Raw genomic sequence first — 17,482 nt, 5'->3', positions numbered from 1 at the left:
ATGAACACACATACACTCAACCATCAGCTTAAGAACTAGAACATTCTCAGATGCCTAGAATCCCCCATTTGTCTTTCCTCCACACGCAAGGTAAAACATTATTTTGGAATTTTGGCTAATAATTTTCATGTTTTTATTTATGGTTCTACCATCTATATATGTATCCCTATGTGTTGTTTAGACTTACCTATTTTCAAACTGTTATGTAAGTGGTATGCGAATATGTATTCCTCGGTGACTTTTTTCTGACAATTGTTTCTGAGATTCCCATTCATGTTTATGCATGTAACTGTATTTCATTTGTTTTCACTACTGTATAGTATTCTGTCACATGACTATACCACAATTTATCCATTCTGCTCACAGAGATTTGGATCATTTTCACTTTTTGGCTATTGTGAACAATGCTGCTATGAACATTCTGCCAATTATAATGTAAGCTCCATGCGGGCAGGGATTTTGTCTGTCCTGTCTGACGTTGTCTGTTTAGACATTCACAGTGTCTAGAAAAATGCCTGGCACAGGGTAGATGTGTGGAGGAATGAGTGAATTTTTGTACGTGTCTCCTGGTGCACATGTGCAAGAGTTGCTCTAGGGTAGTGGTTTTCAAAGTGTGGTCCAGGGACCTCTGAGGGTCCCTGAGGCCCTTTCAAGGGGTCTGTGAGGACAAGACTATTTTCATAACGATACTAAGACATTATTTGTCCTTTTCACTCTCATTTTTCATGAGTTTAAATAGTTTCCAAGTATATGATGACATCATCATTCTGACAGCTAATCACGTTTATACTTGTATATTTTTGTGTTTTGAAAATGTCTATTTTAATTTCTAATGTGGCAAATGATGGTAAATATAACCTGCATGAACAACAGCCATTTGAGGTTCTCAGTAATTTTTAAGGATGTAAAGAGGTTCAAAGACCAAAAATTTGAGAACCTCTCCTCTTAGAAGCAGGTTTTACTTGGTCATGCCGAACTGTTTCCTAAAACGTTTGTACTAGTTTACACTCCCACTGGCAATGGTTGAGTGTCATTGCTTCACATCTTAGCAACCCACTTGGTCTTGACTGTCTAATATTTGCCAAATGGATGGCTATTATATGGTGTCTTACTGTGGATTTAATTTGCATTTCTCTGATTACTGATGAAATTGAGTGGGGTTTTTTCCCATATATAAAAGTGTTCCTCTTCTGTGAAATAACTATTCATGTCTTCTGTCCATTTTTCTATTAGGCGTGTGTGTCTTTTTTTCATTGATTCATATTTCTTTGTATATTCTGGATACCAATCCTTTGTCATGTAAACGCGTTGCATATATCTTCTTCTAGTGTGTGTATTACTTTTTGTAATTGTATTGAATCCATTGATCAACTTGGAGAAAATTGATATCTTTTCAATAATGAGTCTTCCTAGCCAAAAACATTGTATATCTCTCCATTTATTTGGTCTTCTTTTAATATCTCAATAAACTTTAATAATTTTCCTCCATAAAGGCCTTCACGTCTTATATTAGTTTTCTTCCTATGAGTTTTATATTTCTTAATACTGTGGTAAGTTTTTTTAAATTACACTTTCTATTCTAACTGGTTGTTTCTGATTATAGATATATTGTTGCTATGTGTCGATTTTTGGATCCAGCAACCATGCTAAATTTTTATTAGCTCTAATAATGTATCTAGATATCCGTTTGAATTTTTGTATACTCATATGTACAAATAGTAGAAATTTTCTTCCTCTCTAATGCTTACACCTTTTAAAAAAATTTCTTCTTATATTTCTGTACTGGCTAGGACCTGTAGTAGTGTTGAAAAGAACTGATAATGAATATCCTTGTCTTAGCCCCAGTGTAAAGGGGATAATGCTTTCAACATTTCAGCTGAGCACTTTTTTTTTTTCTCCATAAATGGCCTTTATCAGGTTAGGGAGATTCTCTTCTATTTCTAGTTTGCTAATAGTTTTATTATGAATGAATATTGAATTTCATTGCTTTTTCTCATCTATTTAAGTGGTAGAATTGTTTTATCTTTTAATGTTAATGTATTAAATTATGGTGGTTGACTTTTTAATATTGAACTAACCTTCTAGGATAACCCAACTTGGTCATGGGGTGTGTGTGTACATTGCTGGACTTAATATGCCAATATTTTATTGAGGATTTTTGCTATGTTCATGAGTGAAATCAGCCTGTAATACTCTTGCATGTCCTGTCATTGTCTGGTTGTGGTATCAAGGTTATACTAGCCTCGTGAAATGAGTTTTTCATTTGTCTCGAAGAATTTAAATTTGGACCTTGTCTTTAAAGCCATTTGGTCATTAGGAGAAGAATTTCAACTATTGATTCCATTGAAGGGTTATAGGATCATTAGGATTTTATATTATTCTTGTCAGCTTTGATTAAATTTTTAGGGACTTCTCCATTTCATCTTAATTTTTTTTTATATGAAGTTGTTCATATTATTTTTTTAGTTTCCACAGCATCTGTAGTTCTGACCCTTTTTTATTCCTATTAGTTTGTGTCTTTTTTTCTTAATTCTTCCAGAGATTTGAATATTTAACCATTGGTTATTTTATTTCCAAATGCCAGGGGTATTATAGTTGTCTTAATCTTTATTATCATTTTGCCAGAGAATATAGGCTACTAAAGTTTTCTGAAATTCGATGATATGTGATCAGTTCTCATACATGTTCCACGTATTCTTGAAGAGTGTGTATTCCCCAATTGTGGAGCTGTGTCCATTAGATCAAATTTGTTAGTTGTGCTGTGCAGATATCTTTACTGACTTACCTTATACTTGATTTATTTCCTGAAGAGTCTCAAGATCTCATTATGATAGATTTCTCAATTTCCCTTAAAGTCATCAGTATTTGCCCTTTGGGGGGGGGTGATTTTATTATTAGTAGATGCATTTTAATTTAGAATTTTTCTATCGTCCTTGGTGAATTGAACCTTTTATAATTATGTAGTGACTCTGAATCTCTATGAATGCTGTTGCCTTTGATTTGTTATTACTTACCATGGCAATAGTTTGGTTAGTCTTTATCTGAAAATCTTAGATCTTTCTTTGGCTTTGTATTTTGAGTTGTAGGAGACACACTTAAAAGATGAGGTCAGAGAAAATATCTTTTTAACTGAATAGTTTAGTACATTTCTATTTGTGATTACAAATATAAATTGGATTTGTTTCTAGGCATCATAAATTGTCGTTTTCTTGTCCATTCCTCCCTTCTTGCCTTGTCTTTCACATTGCATTTTCTTTTTTTTCCCCTCCTCTATTTGTTCAGTTTTTATTTTCAATTATACTTTTTTCTTAAACGTTCTATTTGATTAAAAAATCCGTTTGTTCTGTATCATCTTTTGCTCATTACTCATATTTTCCATGCTTCTATTCCTTTACATATCATTAATTTTTCCTATGTTGATACCAATAAAAAGTCTTTGTGGGTGATTCCACTGTTGTATAAACTGTTGTTTTTTCTTGAGTTTCGGAATATTTTAAAGTTACTTTCCTTGGAAAATAGGAATCCAGTATGGATGAAATCGAGATCCTTGAGAGAATCTGCTCTGCCAGACACTGAGGGGCTACAAATCTGAAACCCTTTTAAATGATCAGCTTGAGGGTTCCCTTTAAATGATATGAATCGGGGTGCTGGCGATTTATGTCCCCCCACCTAACACCCACGTTGAGAGAGGCCATGTTCCTTGCTGCCCAGTTAGCTGTGGTGGCTCTTCTAGACTCCAGTGAGTCTCAGGCATGGTATCAGAGTTCAGCTGACTCTCAGGGCAAAAGCAGGCTTTGGTGCGGGCTTACCCAACCTCAGGTTCCCTATTTTCACTTATTTTTGGAGTTTTGCAGATAACTTATTTTCATGTCAACTCAGTGACACATTTAAAAAGATAATTTTATATTATTTAATGTTATATTATTGCTTATATTTTATTCCACATTTGGTTTTGTAAACTGGAAGTTACTGAGGGAATCTAGACGGCTTTACTCTTGGAAATGAAGTGTAAATTAAAATTTGCTTTACTTTGCTTTGCCCTTGATGTAAGTAGGAAACATGGTTGTTTATAGTCTACAGAATTATAGGATGCTTATTTCTGTCCTTTGCACTGTCCTGCAAAATAGCAGTTTATGGGACTGCTACTTTCAAGGTTAGAAATGTACAGAAATTATTCTTTAAAAGTTGTACTCTTTCTCCAAAGGAGTGCCTCTGCCATCTCCTTAAATAGCTGTTAGCCCTAATATTACTCCTTTGCGTTGACTCATGATTGCGTTGGATTTGGTTTCCTGTAAACCTAGCCCTGGGGGTTATAGAGGCATGGATAAGCCTTCTGAAATACCTGTCCTGGCTGAAAGGCCTTGTTTTGTTATGACTTTGCCCAGCAACTTGTTTTCAACAAACTACCCAGTGTTTAAGGGACTCTAATGGTTTTAAAATCTTTAAATCAGGTATAAGGTGAAGCATAGTTTTGAAAGAAATATCTAAGGGGCTGTAGCATATAGGCTTTTATAACCCTTAGTGTTGGGTGCTACTATTTTTTGTATCTGGTGATTGGTATAAAGTTTTTACAGAAGTTATAAAGGCTTTCCTGAAATTTAAGCTGAGATCTGACTTAGCCAGGCAGAGGAAAAGAATGTTCTAGACAAAGGGAAGTATATGTGTTTAAGGACATAGCAAGGGGGTGGAAGAAGGCAAAGAACTTGGCACAAGGAGTCAAGAGATCAGGGTGGTTGGAGCACAATGAGCAAGAAAAAGCTAAATTTGGTCAAGTAAGCAAAGTAACATTTCCAGTTCTAAAAGACACCAGAAATCAAAACTGAGTTCTTTTTCAGACAGTATAGTATAGCTCCTTGAAAAAGTTTTTTTACTCATGAGCACACTATATATGACTTAATCTGAGTTTAAGGTTAATATATATAAAGTATTCCATAAATATATAGATTATCTAATTTAGGGAGACCAAAAAATATACATTTAAAATAGCCTAACTTTTGGTTCACATCATACCCTGTATCACTTGAGTGACTCAAATGTATATTTTATCACATAATGCAACAAATATTGTCTTATTTTGGGCCATTGATAACTGAAAAGGAAAAATTTTTTTTTAATTTGCACTGCAAGATTTTATTCTTGGCAAATGGTAGAAACTTTGTTTTCTATTTTCATGCAAAATTGCTACTGCTGTAGAAATCCTTCTAGTTAGACCCTTGGAACTGTGTTCAATTAGCAGTATTAAAGATAACTGGTATTCTTTTAACCCACTAAGGCAATCCAGGAAACAGGCAATGTTTTTAAGGAAAGAATACTGAATAGATATTACACTGTAGGAGGAAAAGAAGTACAAAAAGATTAAAACATCATCATATCCGAGTATATGACATTAGGAAGGTAGCATCAAAAAATTTTTTGTCTGGAGTAAAGCATCATGAGGTAGTGAGGAGACAGAAGCTACTGAAGTCCCTTCTTCTATGATTTAGTCACTGAAGCCCATTTCTCCTCTTACTCATAAAGACAGTATGTACAAAGTTATAAAAAAAAAGTAATCACTTTTATATAGTTCCTTACTAATGTAGGAACTTATATACTTAAGAAGTTCCAGAGGGGAAGAAAACATGACGTTTTCAATTCAAGGCATCATAAGCCAAGTTAAGAAGCCAACACTACCTCTTATGTGCATAAAAGATTATGTACCTGACACATGAAGAATGCTAATATTCTTTCAGAGTATGAAGGCCATATAAGCCAAAGCTGATCTGATTTTACCTACTTTAAAGCTTTAGTCAATACTACCAGCAAATAATTAAACTTAGAAATTTGTTTTGGCATATATTGACATGAATTTTAAAGTCATTTCTTTTTTATCTTGATTCTTAAACATAACCCCATCTTTAATTTTAGAGAAAGAATCTGATAACCAAAGACCAAGTGCTTTTTATCAGTTATATAGTGACACACTGCCTGGATCAAATGAAAGATATTTCAAAGATACACTTATATGTAAGTATCAAACACCTTAAAATTTTGTGTATCTGTTAACCCAGCAATTCTACTCCTAAGAAATTATCTTAAGAAACAGCCATACATGTACATAAGATTCAGTGAAATGTTGTTTATAACTGTAAAAGGATGTATATAAGCAAAATGTCCTACAGAGTATTAAATAAATTATGGTTCAGCCGTACAACAGAGTAATAGAGGAATAAAAAAGGAAGACTATGTAATGACCTGGGAACGATGTTCACAATATATTAAGTGAAAAAAGCAGGTTACAAAACCGTATGCAAATGCAAGTATGAGCCTATTTTTATAAAAATATACATATTTAGCCAAGTAAAAGGACAAATGATATTTACCAAAATATTAACATTGGTCTTTTCAACATAGTAGGATGATGGTTGATTTTGCTTAAACACCCTCCCCACTTTTGTTTGCCTATTTGAAGTCTCTGTAATTAAGATTATTTTTTAAATGGGAGGGGTAGTAAAGGAGTTATTAACCTCAGATTAGCCCAAATATGCCCCCAAAGGCTCCTTCTGGCAAAATAGATGTTTCTGTTCAGCCTACATCTGGGAAATTGCTTCTACCTTATAAATATGAGTGTCCTTCCAAGATGACCTTTGCTCAAACTCCCTCCCTTTGAAGCAAACTATACAATAGCAATTACCGATGTTAAAAAAAAAAAACCTCAGGTCAATTATCACCTTAAAGAATGGATGAAAAAATATAAATCCTCGCTTTACAAAAGGAACAACCCAAGTACATACTACTAAATTGTACAAAGTTACATTATCTAAGTTTAGTTTATTGCAAAGATCGAGACAGCACACTAGAAGTTGGCGGCTTCTGTTTCACACCGTTCACAGCACTCATTCTATTCTTCACTGCATCCACTCGCCCATGCAGGAACAGGTCAGTATACACACAATGATGTCTGACGTTTGTTGGTTCCCATAGTATAATAGGAAACTTGACATTTCAATTAAAAAGGTAAAATGACATTTACCATCAGACTATAAAATTCCTCTTCTGGAAGAGGATACTATAGTATTTGAAGATAGGCTTTGGAAAAAATCATATACAAAATGAAAGGGGCACCATTTCATGAGCACTGGGACTATATTAAACCTAAATGAATTCCAACACTCATAATAAACAAATCTGCTCTTAACAAAAGCTCCAATAAACTAAAACTATCTTGACAGGCACAAAGAACAGTGTAAACACTGTTAACGGGCACCGAGTTTGAGGGCAGACAATATTTGCTTCTGCATTCACACTTAATTTTTCAATTACATTTTTTAAAAAATGGTGCTGCTTAAGCTATGAATGTTTTACAAAAAAATTAATTTTAATAAATATGGCAAATACTAAAAACCTAGCTAGGTTATCATGCAAGATATATAACCAAGACAAACTCAAATTTATAATAAAGGCAACTTGCATTCAAAATGAACTCTACCCTTATATTTTATTAAAAGGGCAACATCATGAATTAACCCAGCTGCTTACTTGAATTACAAAAGTAACATGATTCAATATGAAAATAAGAAACTGTCTACAAATCTCTGACAGTAATAAATTGCAATATACAATGCATACAGGAGTCATACAGAGCAACAAACTCTTGTACAAAACAAAAATATTTTAATACCTTTAAAATCCAAATTTTTTCTTTAAAATCATTCATGAAAAAGATTCTCAAGTCAGAATTAACACCTCAATTAGTCAAGCATCAGGAAGCTACATTACAGCGATTTAATATACAAAGACACATCCTTTCACCACTCATTTCCTTCTAATGTCTCTGCTTCGGAATCATACAGACGCTCTTGCTTCTCTATATTCCCCATTCCATCATTTCTTCAGATCATGAAAACTGAATTTGCTGAACGCCAGAAATCTGATTAGAAAATTCAAATTGACAAGAATTAAAGAAAAATTAGTTTAAAAAGAACTTATGCGTATTATAAACATTCAAAGAATAAAAACAATAGACAATGAAAAATAAGTCTACTTGCCGCCCTGGACTTCCACTCCCTACCCAAGGAGGCTACTTTATTAATTTCTTGTATATCTTTCTAGAAATCTATGCAAATATGAATGTGTGTATATATTTTAATAATAATGTGTTGAATGAACTACCTGTGATAAAATTAGCAATGAATATAATCAATTTTTAAAATAATTTAAAATACAAAGAAGATACTCTACCTGTTGATATGATGTTGTGTAAACCATAACATTTTGTTGCTGACCATCTGCAGTTATCAAGCCGGCCGGTAACTGGTTGGCTAAACGGCAGGAAAAAGTTAAAGTGAGAAAAGAATTGCATTTACTTTCTTGGCCTGAACCTTAAAGTTGTGCCATTAATGTCTCATTACAATTCTGCTGCTTATCAACGTAATCGTGGGCAAAATCATGAACCTCCCAAATTTTCCATTTAAAAAATTTCCTAAAAAGCACATTTCTTCTATAGCATGTTCGATTTTCTGAATCTTAATTGCCCATGTGTACAAATCTGCAGAAAGACTGGAGAGAAATTCCGATTCATGGAGAGACCTACACTAGGAAAAGACTTACATAACTAAGCAGCATATACTTTTCATGTGAGAAATATAAAATACCCCATATAAATTTTATATGAGAACTATAACCACCATAGACCTTTTATTTCACCAATATAACGACATAGCACTCAATTTTTAAAAAAGAAACCAGTTCGAATTTATTTAAATCACAAGATTTTATACTGCAAACTACAATTTTCAACCTTCCTATCATGTGAATCTTAAACCAAAAACTAGGAACTCTGGAAATCAGTTCAAACTATTGATGAAAGATTATGTCTGCAGAATTAAAATTTTACACTAATCCTTCGCTGCCTTCAAATATAAGAGCATGAAATAGTAAGAACTATTCAAGACAGTGTTATGTCAAAGTACTCAGTGCTGATATTCCTAAAGTACAACTACACAATATTAATATCTACTACTAAATCACTAACAATGTACATGACTCGTAAGAACAAATTTAGTTGCATAAATGTATCATAACGTTGCTTACTAAATGCCTCCTCTGTTAGCTCTTCGCTTAGTCCGTCTGTAGCTGTGACTGCTCCACCAATTCCTTTCTCTCCTTTCATCGCCTGGGGAAGGAAAACCAAGAAAGTAATCGCTGCTATTCAAAAGAAACTTTTCTAAAGTAGACAGTTTACTTACTTCCTAAAATTAAGAGCTTCTATTTTCACAAACATTACACAGAGTATTTATTAACACTTCTGGTTAATTACATATGAAGAAGCCTTTCAAAATGCTAACTTTTTTATATAAGTAGTAATCATCACAGGACACTGTTAATAATGACCTAGAAAAGCTAAAATATTCATGGTTAAAAATAAATAAATTATTCTAATTCTATACTAATCAAAAGGAAAATAAAACCCTACTTATAGATGAAATAGTCTGTAAAATATAAATACTCAGCTTATAAATCTACTAAAAATGATCCAAGTTATTATTTAATTACATATACAGCTCTTGGCCATCTGGGCAGTACTGTAACTCTAAGTATGGGGCCTAAATTTTCTAAATCAAAATTACATTTTGGACCAAAGACTTCTAAGTTTCCATCCACTCTAGGGTTCTATGATGCTGAAGATCTGGAGAAATACTGTGAAGAGTTTACATATTCTCTTCCTACTTTTAATTAATCATTCCATACAGATATCACTAATTTAATGGTATTATAACACTGAAGATACTAAGAAAATATTTCAAAAGCAATGTGAATCTGACATCCAAGGTGAAGCATGGAAATATGCTGATCAACTCATTTTCACAAAATGCATGAGCAAAGATAAACCAAAGGAAATGCAGAATTTAATCAATAATAAGAAAAGTTACAATGCCTTCTTTTTCTTATCTAAAAGGCCCCAAGTTCTGAGATGCTACCTCTTTAAAATGAATAACAACAGCCAACATTACTGAGCATTCATTATATGCCAAGCTAAGTGCACTAAATAGATTATTTTACTTAGTCCTCTCAATAATTCTGTGAGGTAGGTATTATTATCAGCCTGACTTTATAGAGCAGGAAACCAAGGCCTAACGTGCTTAAATAACCTGACGAGGGTCACAGAGTTCATGTGGTGAAGCTGGCATTCATTCTCCAGAGTCCACATTCTTAATCATTACATAACTACGCTATCATTAGCAATAAACAAAGGAAAAGAAAGGACTTACTATTTAAGTGCAGTAAGGTAAGCCATTATACACGTCTAAGAAATGTAATCGCCATAAAATTTTTAAACAATACATTTAAAAAGTTAGTGAATAGTGTATCTTATTTTCTTAAATGCATAATGGAAGACATTTTACATACCTCTCTGAATTTCTGAAGGTACAATTTTAGAGGTTCTACATAACTGTCAAAGCCTAATGTAGACATGGCAAAGAGAATATCTTCTCCATTGATTGTCTTCCGTTTCTCTTGATGGCATCTTTCACTTGCTTCAGATGTTATAAAGCTGATGAACTCACTTACACATTCTTGAACACATTCTTTGGCATCTTTTGCAATCTGAAAAGAAAAATCATAGGTAAGTCTGCAGGCAATATAACCATCACCTTCCTAACAACCTGCAAAAATAGAAGGCTATTCAGAGGAACGTAAACTTCAGTTTCTGAGTGTTAACCTTTAATCTTCGAAATATATGCTAATAACAACACAATTCCTACTATCAAAATGCCAACCCTCAGAGAGAAATAAAAACTCAAATGTAAGTGAAAGAAGCGTTGACAACTACTCATAGAAAACATAATTTAGGTATAAAAGCCACCATTGGATGTCCTTACCAGCCATAATGAAAACTCTTACACCAACTGCCCCAAGAAAATCAATACGGTCATTTATGTTGTATATTGTAGGCTACAAACTTAGGTACCACTTCTCTGCTCTAGCATTTCCATGAATAAGGACACCAGAATTTAAAAAAACAAAACAAGCAAACAAAAAAACCCACTGAATTCACATACAGCTTACAAGGGAGTGAAATAATGACAGCTGGTGACATATTTAATATTAAGGTACAAAGTGTCAGGTACAGGTTTTGAGTTTATTAAAAAGCCTACCGAAAGAAACACATCTGCCACCTTATAAAAACAATTCTTCTCTTAAGGGTATGGCTTTGAAAGTGAAACTCTAATGGATTAAATTATGCCATTCCAAAGCCACTTCTAACAGGAATGACCCTCAAAATCCTTGCTGAAACATACTGTCTTTTACCTCCATGCCTGTATTTATCCTGGAGAAAAGTAAACAAGAGCTGCATAAATGCAGTCAAGCAAGATAATATAATGTGCACTGTATGTATAACTTTAGATTTTCTAGTAGCCATGTTAAAACAAGAAAAAAAAAAACCAGTTAATTATGTATTTTATTTAACCCAATAAATCTAAAATATTATTTAAACACAGGATGGATTTAAAAACTGAGATGTTTTAATTCTTATTTTCATACTAAGTCTTTCAAATCTGGAATATTTTAGACTTACAAGCACATCTCAATTCACTAGCCACATCCCAGTGCTCAGTAACCACATGTGGCTGTTGGCTGTGGCATCGCACTGAGCAGGCCAAGCCTATTTAAGCTATGGCAAGCAGGTGTGCTCCCCCCCACCCCCCCGTAAAACATAAAGAGGACCTCTCAAATTGGAACTTCTAGGCTCAGTGATGTCTTTTAATAATATATTTATGAGCTTTATTCATTTCAGAAGTACTTTATAAGCTACAATAAAATGACAGAAGTTTATAATGTAATATGAAATAATATAGAGTGTGAATTTTAAGACCGGGTGATGAGCAGAGTGACAATGAGTTTTTAAATTCTAACAAGAGAAAACTACTTAAAAAATCATACCAGTTGAATTTAAATGTTAGTATTTATAATTATATAAAAATAGCTCTTTCTAAATATAAGGATTTTTTAAAAGCTTTACAACCCCCCAAATCAGTCCAATGTGACCTAATTTTGCTGCCAGTTACAAAATCGTAAGCCCAAATCTGATAGCTCTGATGATACACCTATTTTTAAAAATTCTTATTTCTATTTTATCTGCTTCCAATAGGTGGGGGAGAGGGGAACATTTGGGGACATGACAGAACTGAAAATGGAACACTGTTCAGTAACCAAGTATACAGAATTGAAAGAAATATTTGATTTGCTGAAAGGGTAAACGACTGAAATCAATAGCTAACTATATTCATGAAGTATGGATTCCCCCCTCCAAAAAAACCTAGTTAAACTTCTCCTCTGCATTACCTTTCCCGTTTGAGGTATGGCATTTTTCATTATCCTTGCAACATTTGCAATTGGAAGATATATATCTTGTTCTCTGAAACTTTCTTTCGAACCGTTTGTGTCTTCATGATCGTTCATGCTATCCTCAGTATCTAAAGAAATAAAAATACGTTTAAAGCCTCTCATAATTTTTACTTCAAGATAGACAAGACTATCTAAAATGGTCCAGAACGGTTTCCTAATTCTTTTCAAGGGTCAGGACAGCAGTTCTCACAGTTCTTTCAGGGCCAAAACTAAACCTACCCATTAATTTCAAACCCATTTTTGTCACTCAACTCTGCCTATTGAAGTCCTACCTACACATTCTCCAAAAGCTCAAAAACATCTCCATGGCACGTTCAGAAATCATCTCTCTTTTCACAGAATATCACAAGTGCCTGTCTGCATCGTTTCTTACATGTTTTATAATTCTTTTAATTTCTCATTCCCTCTCTTGGATTGTTGCTGCTTGAGGACAGGGATTGGCTTGGTGTCCTTCCTGGGACTTGTACGGCACTTTCCAGAGACGGTGCACATAAATATATGTTGCGTGACTCAACTATCACCCTTATAGACTTTGACCCGTGGCTCCCTGCACATTACTAGATTAAGAGGTTATATGTTTAACCAAAGCCAAGTTTATATAGAAAGGAAAAACTGTACTTGAATATTACTGACCCAAGTGGGTTATTACTAACATAGTAATAGTTTTTTGTTTGGTTTGGTTTTTTAATAATAGTTTTTGGACAAAGCTATAGTAGTGATACAACGTGCTTACACAAAATGAATTTTCAAATTACAGATTTATATATAACTGAAGCTTTCCCAGTATCAATACTATCCTTTTATCACTAAATGCATTATCTTGTAAGTAAAGTTTCTACTTTTATATATTAAATAAGAAAGGCATTTAAGCTGATTCAATGTACATTTTTATGGGTTTAAAATGATGTTATAAAAATTAACTTGTTTGAGTATGTTTTAGGATAAAATAACTAATTGCCCTCCTCCAATTAACTTCTACAAAAATATATCTTATATAAATCAGAATGCCACAAAAGTAAATCGTTTCTGATAAGCTAACCTAATACTGCTCTTCTAATATCTGACATAGTTCAAACTTAATACTGAATAAAAAACAAAAATAAATCTGTTCATAAGTGTTGGACATATAATAACTAGCAACTGTGTATTTTATCAACTGAATAAGAATTTTCCATATTTAATACTCGAACAGAAAATCAGTAACAAAATTTTAAAGAAACTACCAGTTTTTAAAAGGCATACTTTTCCACAATTCTTTTCTAGAACTCATCATTCTTTTGAAGGCTATTTCTGATTAAAATGGCATTGTCCGACTTTTAGAGACACTTCAGTGAGGACACTGAACTGTGATGCAAAATTGATAATTTTCCTGTAAAGACAAAAGTAACCTAGAACATCATAGTAATAAAATTCCCACTTTCTAATTCGTTTCTACTTGTGATCTGTTTCTGATTGTGGCTTTCTTACCATCGTGAGGCTGTATAACATAATGGCTTCCTCCAATATAGTCTGCAGAAATTCCTAGTTGAGAAGCGTCTGTCGTAGAACTGTCACCATCCATCTATGAGGAAAAACAGTTTTTCAGTACTCTTCAATAAACCTTGTCTAAAAAACAATAGATTCAGTGCTCATAAACTGTCACAGCATGGGTCAATTCCATTTTTCATAGCTTAAGCTTACTAAAAGAAAACATTCATATTTCTTGATTTGAAAAACTTTTGATAATTTGCCAACTATACAAGAGTCCCCTATCTCTATCCTCCACAAGTGGTAAGCAGAAGACCAACAGGGAAACAAAACAAGGAAATGAATCTAAAACACACACCTCTTTCTTTTCAACTGTGTAATCCTCAGATATAGTACGGGCAACCCTGACTTACAACTTAATGTATCCCTGGAATGACAAACGAAACCAAAATCAGCTTAGTGATCTCCTGGAAGTCACCTATATCCATCATTTTTCACTCCCCTGCTAAACTCTGATATTCCCAGAAAAACCCTTTTGTTGCTGCTGCAAACTTTCTTTGTGGTCTCACGGAAGTTCCACAATAGACAACGTCTTGGTTCAAACTGTTGTTTGCCGTAAGAAGCATATGGATTCCTTACACAGTTTGTACCCATGCAACCCAAAAGTACACCCACATTTTGAACAAGCCCATCAACCTCTAATGCTTGCCAAAGGTTAGTTTTCTCTTCCCCTAACCCTTAAACTTTTGATTCTTTAAAGAAAACAGAAGAGGGGTCAAGGAGATTGGAGATCTGCATCTGAGGACAGGGACACTGCAGCCATAGACAAGAGGGAGAATGAAAATGACCATCTGGAAAGATGCCTGCTTAATTAATTTTGCTCAAAACTATAAGAATTCTAAGAGGCAAAATCTGGAAAAAACTGACCATAACTTTTAAACTGGCTACATTCCATTTCATCAACATGACAAATCCTGGAAGTCTTTCTGCTTTGGAAACAATGCTCTTTAAAACAATAAGGGACTGGCTAGCTGTGGGCAGGAAAAATTTAAATGCCTTCTCTGAATAAACAGTGTAGCAAAAATTAAATGTAATTTATATATGCTTTTAGGCCACATGGAGAGACACTTGATCCTAAATGCTCATCAAGTCCCAGGACCCAGCACAAACTTAATGTTATTAATTGAAGTATTTGAGTCCTTGTGTGACACATATCTCCTTTTCCATCTCTGTTGGATTTTTATCTAATACTAAAATACCAGGCTAGTTTCCAAGTCTTCAATAACAGGGCATTTCTTTGATACATCTGTTGATCGTGGTAGCTAATGTAATTGCAGATACATATACATTTCCATAATTTATAGTGGTTTTCAGGGGCTAGCGAAGAGAATTCCCCTACCTTTAATAAAGTGCAACAGTACAGGGTACCTAGTTACTAATACTGCTTAGTGGCCTCTAAAAGGTGGTAAACAACAGTAAGTGAGCTCTGACTCTCCTACTGATCCCTGATAATGAGCAACCCTACTGGTTAAATGTATTTCTATATAAAATGGAAATATCACCTTCTCAGTCTTAAACAGCTAATAGAAATGAAGGTGAAACATTACTCAAATATAAAATGTTATTTTTGATCCTAAAATGCAAACAAGGTACTAAGGGAGTAGTCTTTAACAGATATGATGATGGATTTTTTAGCCATAAAAAAGAGGTCAGTTACAATAGCTATGAATTGACTAGTTTTTATGATGCCCTAGAGGAGATAGAGGTGCAGGAGACAGGACCAAAGTAGTTTCGGAACATACAAGTGGATGAAGAAAAAATACAATAACAAATCCTTCCAAAATGAATGCCCACAGGATGCCATGAGTCTTTTTAAGTTAGCTTTTTAAATTAGATACTTTTCAAATAACCAGGGTCTGGGAAATTAATTTATAAATATTACATTAAAAAAGTATTAAAGGCAAATAGTTCAAATCACAGTATCTTGTCATACACTGGAATGAGCAGCAAGATTATCAATTGCATTAACAGCCTCAGCATCTAAACCTCAGTCTTTTAAAAAATAGTTCCACTAGTATCTCACAGAGTTGTCAGAATCAAACAAATGGACACCTGCTAAGGACAGTGTTTGGCACACAGAGTACTCAGATGTCAGCTATCACTCTCCCTCCTTTGAAGATAAGCTGCACCATCATCTGCTTAGTTGTGTCATCTGGTTTCATGAGTTTGCTTTTCTGTCATTTCACCATACTTTCTGCCTTCCTCTCCTCTTTCTACCATTAAAATTTGTGCCCCCTACTTTAAACCCAGAGTTCCCACATCCTCCTGAAACCTTCTGGATTTACTCTATTCTGCAAGCCAAAGATTAGTGTTCCCTTCTTTGAATCCCCAAAGAACTTAATATCTTCCATTCAACCAATTAGCCTCATTTTTGATGCTTTCGATATTCTATCCACGCATAAAGAATGAGGGGGAAAACTTGATAGATACATCTCAAAGGTTTTTTTCCTAGGTCTAAAACATAAACATTTATAAAACAGATTATAAATTTTAAGTAAGCCTGTCAATAAATATTTACCGAGTAAATGGTACTTATCAGGTCCTTACTATGCACTAGTGATGAAGCGGTCAACAACACAAGTCCCTGTCCTCACCTTGCACAGAAGACAAATGTTACATAAATTGGTAGGCATAGGAAAGGGGTGGGGAGCACGGCGTGTCAGTACTTCCAAGGAACAGGTACTGGAATCAGATCACCTGTTTGAAATACCTGCTACATATTGGCATGAGACCTTGAGCCAGTAGGATGAGAATAGGAATTACCATATAAAGAAAGCATAGTACATAGGAGTGCTCATTAAATGTTATATATAGTTATTAAATAATTACAAATAATTAACTAATTGTTAATGCCAAGTGCTAAGGAAAACAAAGATGTTTTGGTACATGCTTTGGGACCTCACTAGTCTGAGTCAAAGAAGGCTGTCTTAGGAAATAACATTTAAACTGAGACTGAAAGATGAAGAGAAATCAGGCAAAGAAAAATAGCAAAAGAATGTTCCAGGCAAAGTAAATAGGGGAATATAGTTCAGGCTAAGTAGTTGCTATATCAAGCAGCGCCTTGTGAACAAGAGCAAATCAAAGAAGAGTTTTAGCAAAGACAGTGAGTAAGGTTTCATTTTTAAAAGATCACTCTGGCTACAGTCCAGTGTAGTTAATGAACCACAGAGCAAGAATGGTGGCAGACCAGTAAGGGCCATAATGCTCCAGTCAGGACCGAATTCGGGCAAGATGACCATCATTCCCATATCTGGTCCAGGACAGCAAGAGAACACAGAGACTGAAGAGATTTTAGTAGCAGGTAGACTCAAGACTTGGTAACTGGCTGAATAAGAGCTGGAGGAAACGCCAAGGGTAACATTAGGGTTCTCACGGCTGGGCAGACAGCTGGCCCTCACTGCAGAGAATGGGCAGGATGTGCGCAGGACTGTTGGGCAGTGCAAAGAGCCTAGCTGAAGCTGGTGACCATGAGTGTTCAGCAGTACTGATCTGTCCAGCTGTGACACTTACAGGCCTGGTATAAGAACGGAGAAGCTAAAGTACTGGATTTCATCCAGGTAACAAAGAG

The 17,482-nt window shown here is 34.4% G+C and overlaps 1 protein-coding gene across 2 annotated transcripts in view; it reads right to left on the bottom strand.

The window, feature by feature from the left end:
* Positions 1-6,787: 6,787 nt before the first annotated feature.
* Positions 6,788-17,482, bottom strand: part of NFYB (nuclear transcription factor Y subunit beta) — a 15,389-nt gene continuing 4,694 nt past the window's right edge. Inside the window, exons 3-9 of one of the 2 annotated variants that reach the window (XM_025048682.1) lie at positions 14,213-14,281; positions 13,855-13,948; positions 12,325-12,455; positions 10,387-10,584; positions 9,070-9,151; positions 8,218-8,297; positions 6,788-7,906 (exon numbers count right to left, since the gene is read on the bottom strand). In XM_025048682.1, coding sequence (XP_024904450.1) covers positions 7,874-7,906; positions 8,218-8,297; positions 9,070-9,151; positions 10,387-10,584; positions 12,325-12,455; positions 13,855-13,948 — 618 coding nt within the window. In that variant the 5' untranslated portion in view covers positions 14,213-14,281 and the 3' untranslated portion in view covers positions 6,788-7,873. The remainder of the gene's footprint in view (positions 7,907-8,217; positions 8,298-9,069; positions 9,152-10,386; positions 10,585-12,324; positions 12,456-13,854; positions 13,949-14,212; positions 14,282-17,482) is intronic. The other variant, XM_006914529.3, reaches the window with a different exon arrangement.

This window comes from Pteropus alecto, unplaced genomic scaffold (genome assembly GCF_000325575.1).
Source record: "Pteropus alecto unplaced genomic scaffold, ASM32557v1 scaffold94, whole genome shotgun sequence".
Classification (NCBI taxonomy): domain Eukaryota; kingdom Metazoa; phylum Chordata; class Mammalia; order Chiroptera; family Pteropodidae; genus Pteropus; species Pteropus alecto.
The sequence above is the reverse complement of the archived record's forward strand: the minus strand, read 5'-3'. Positions and strand labels throughout refer to the sequence as shown.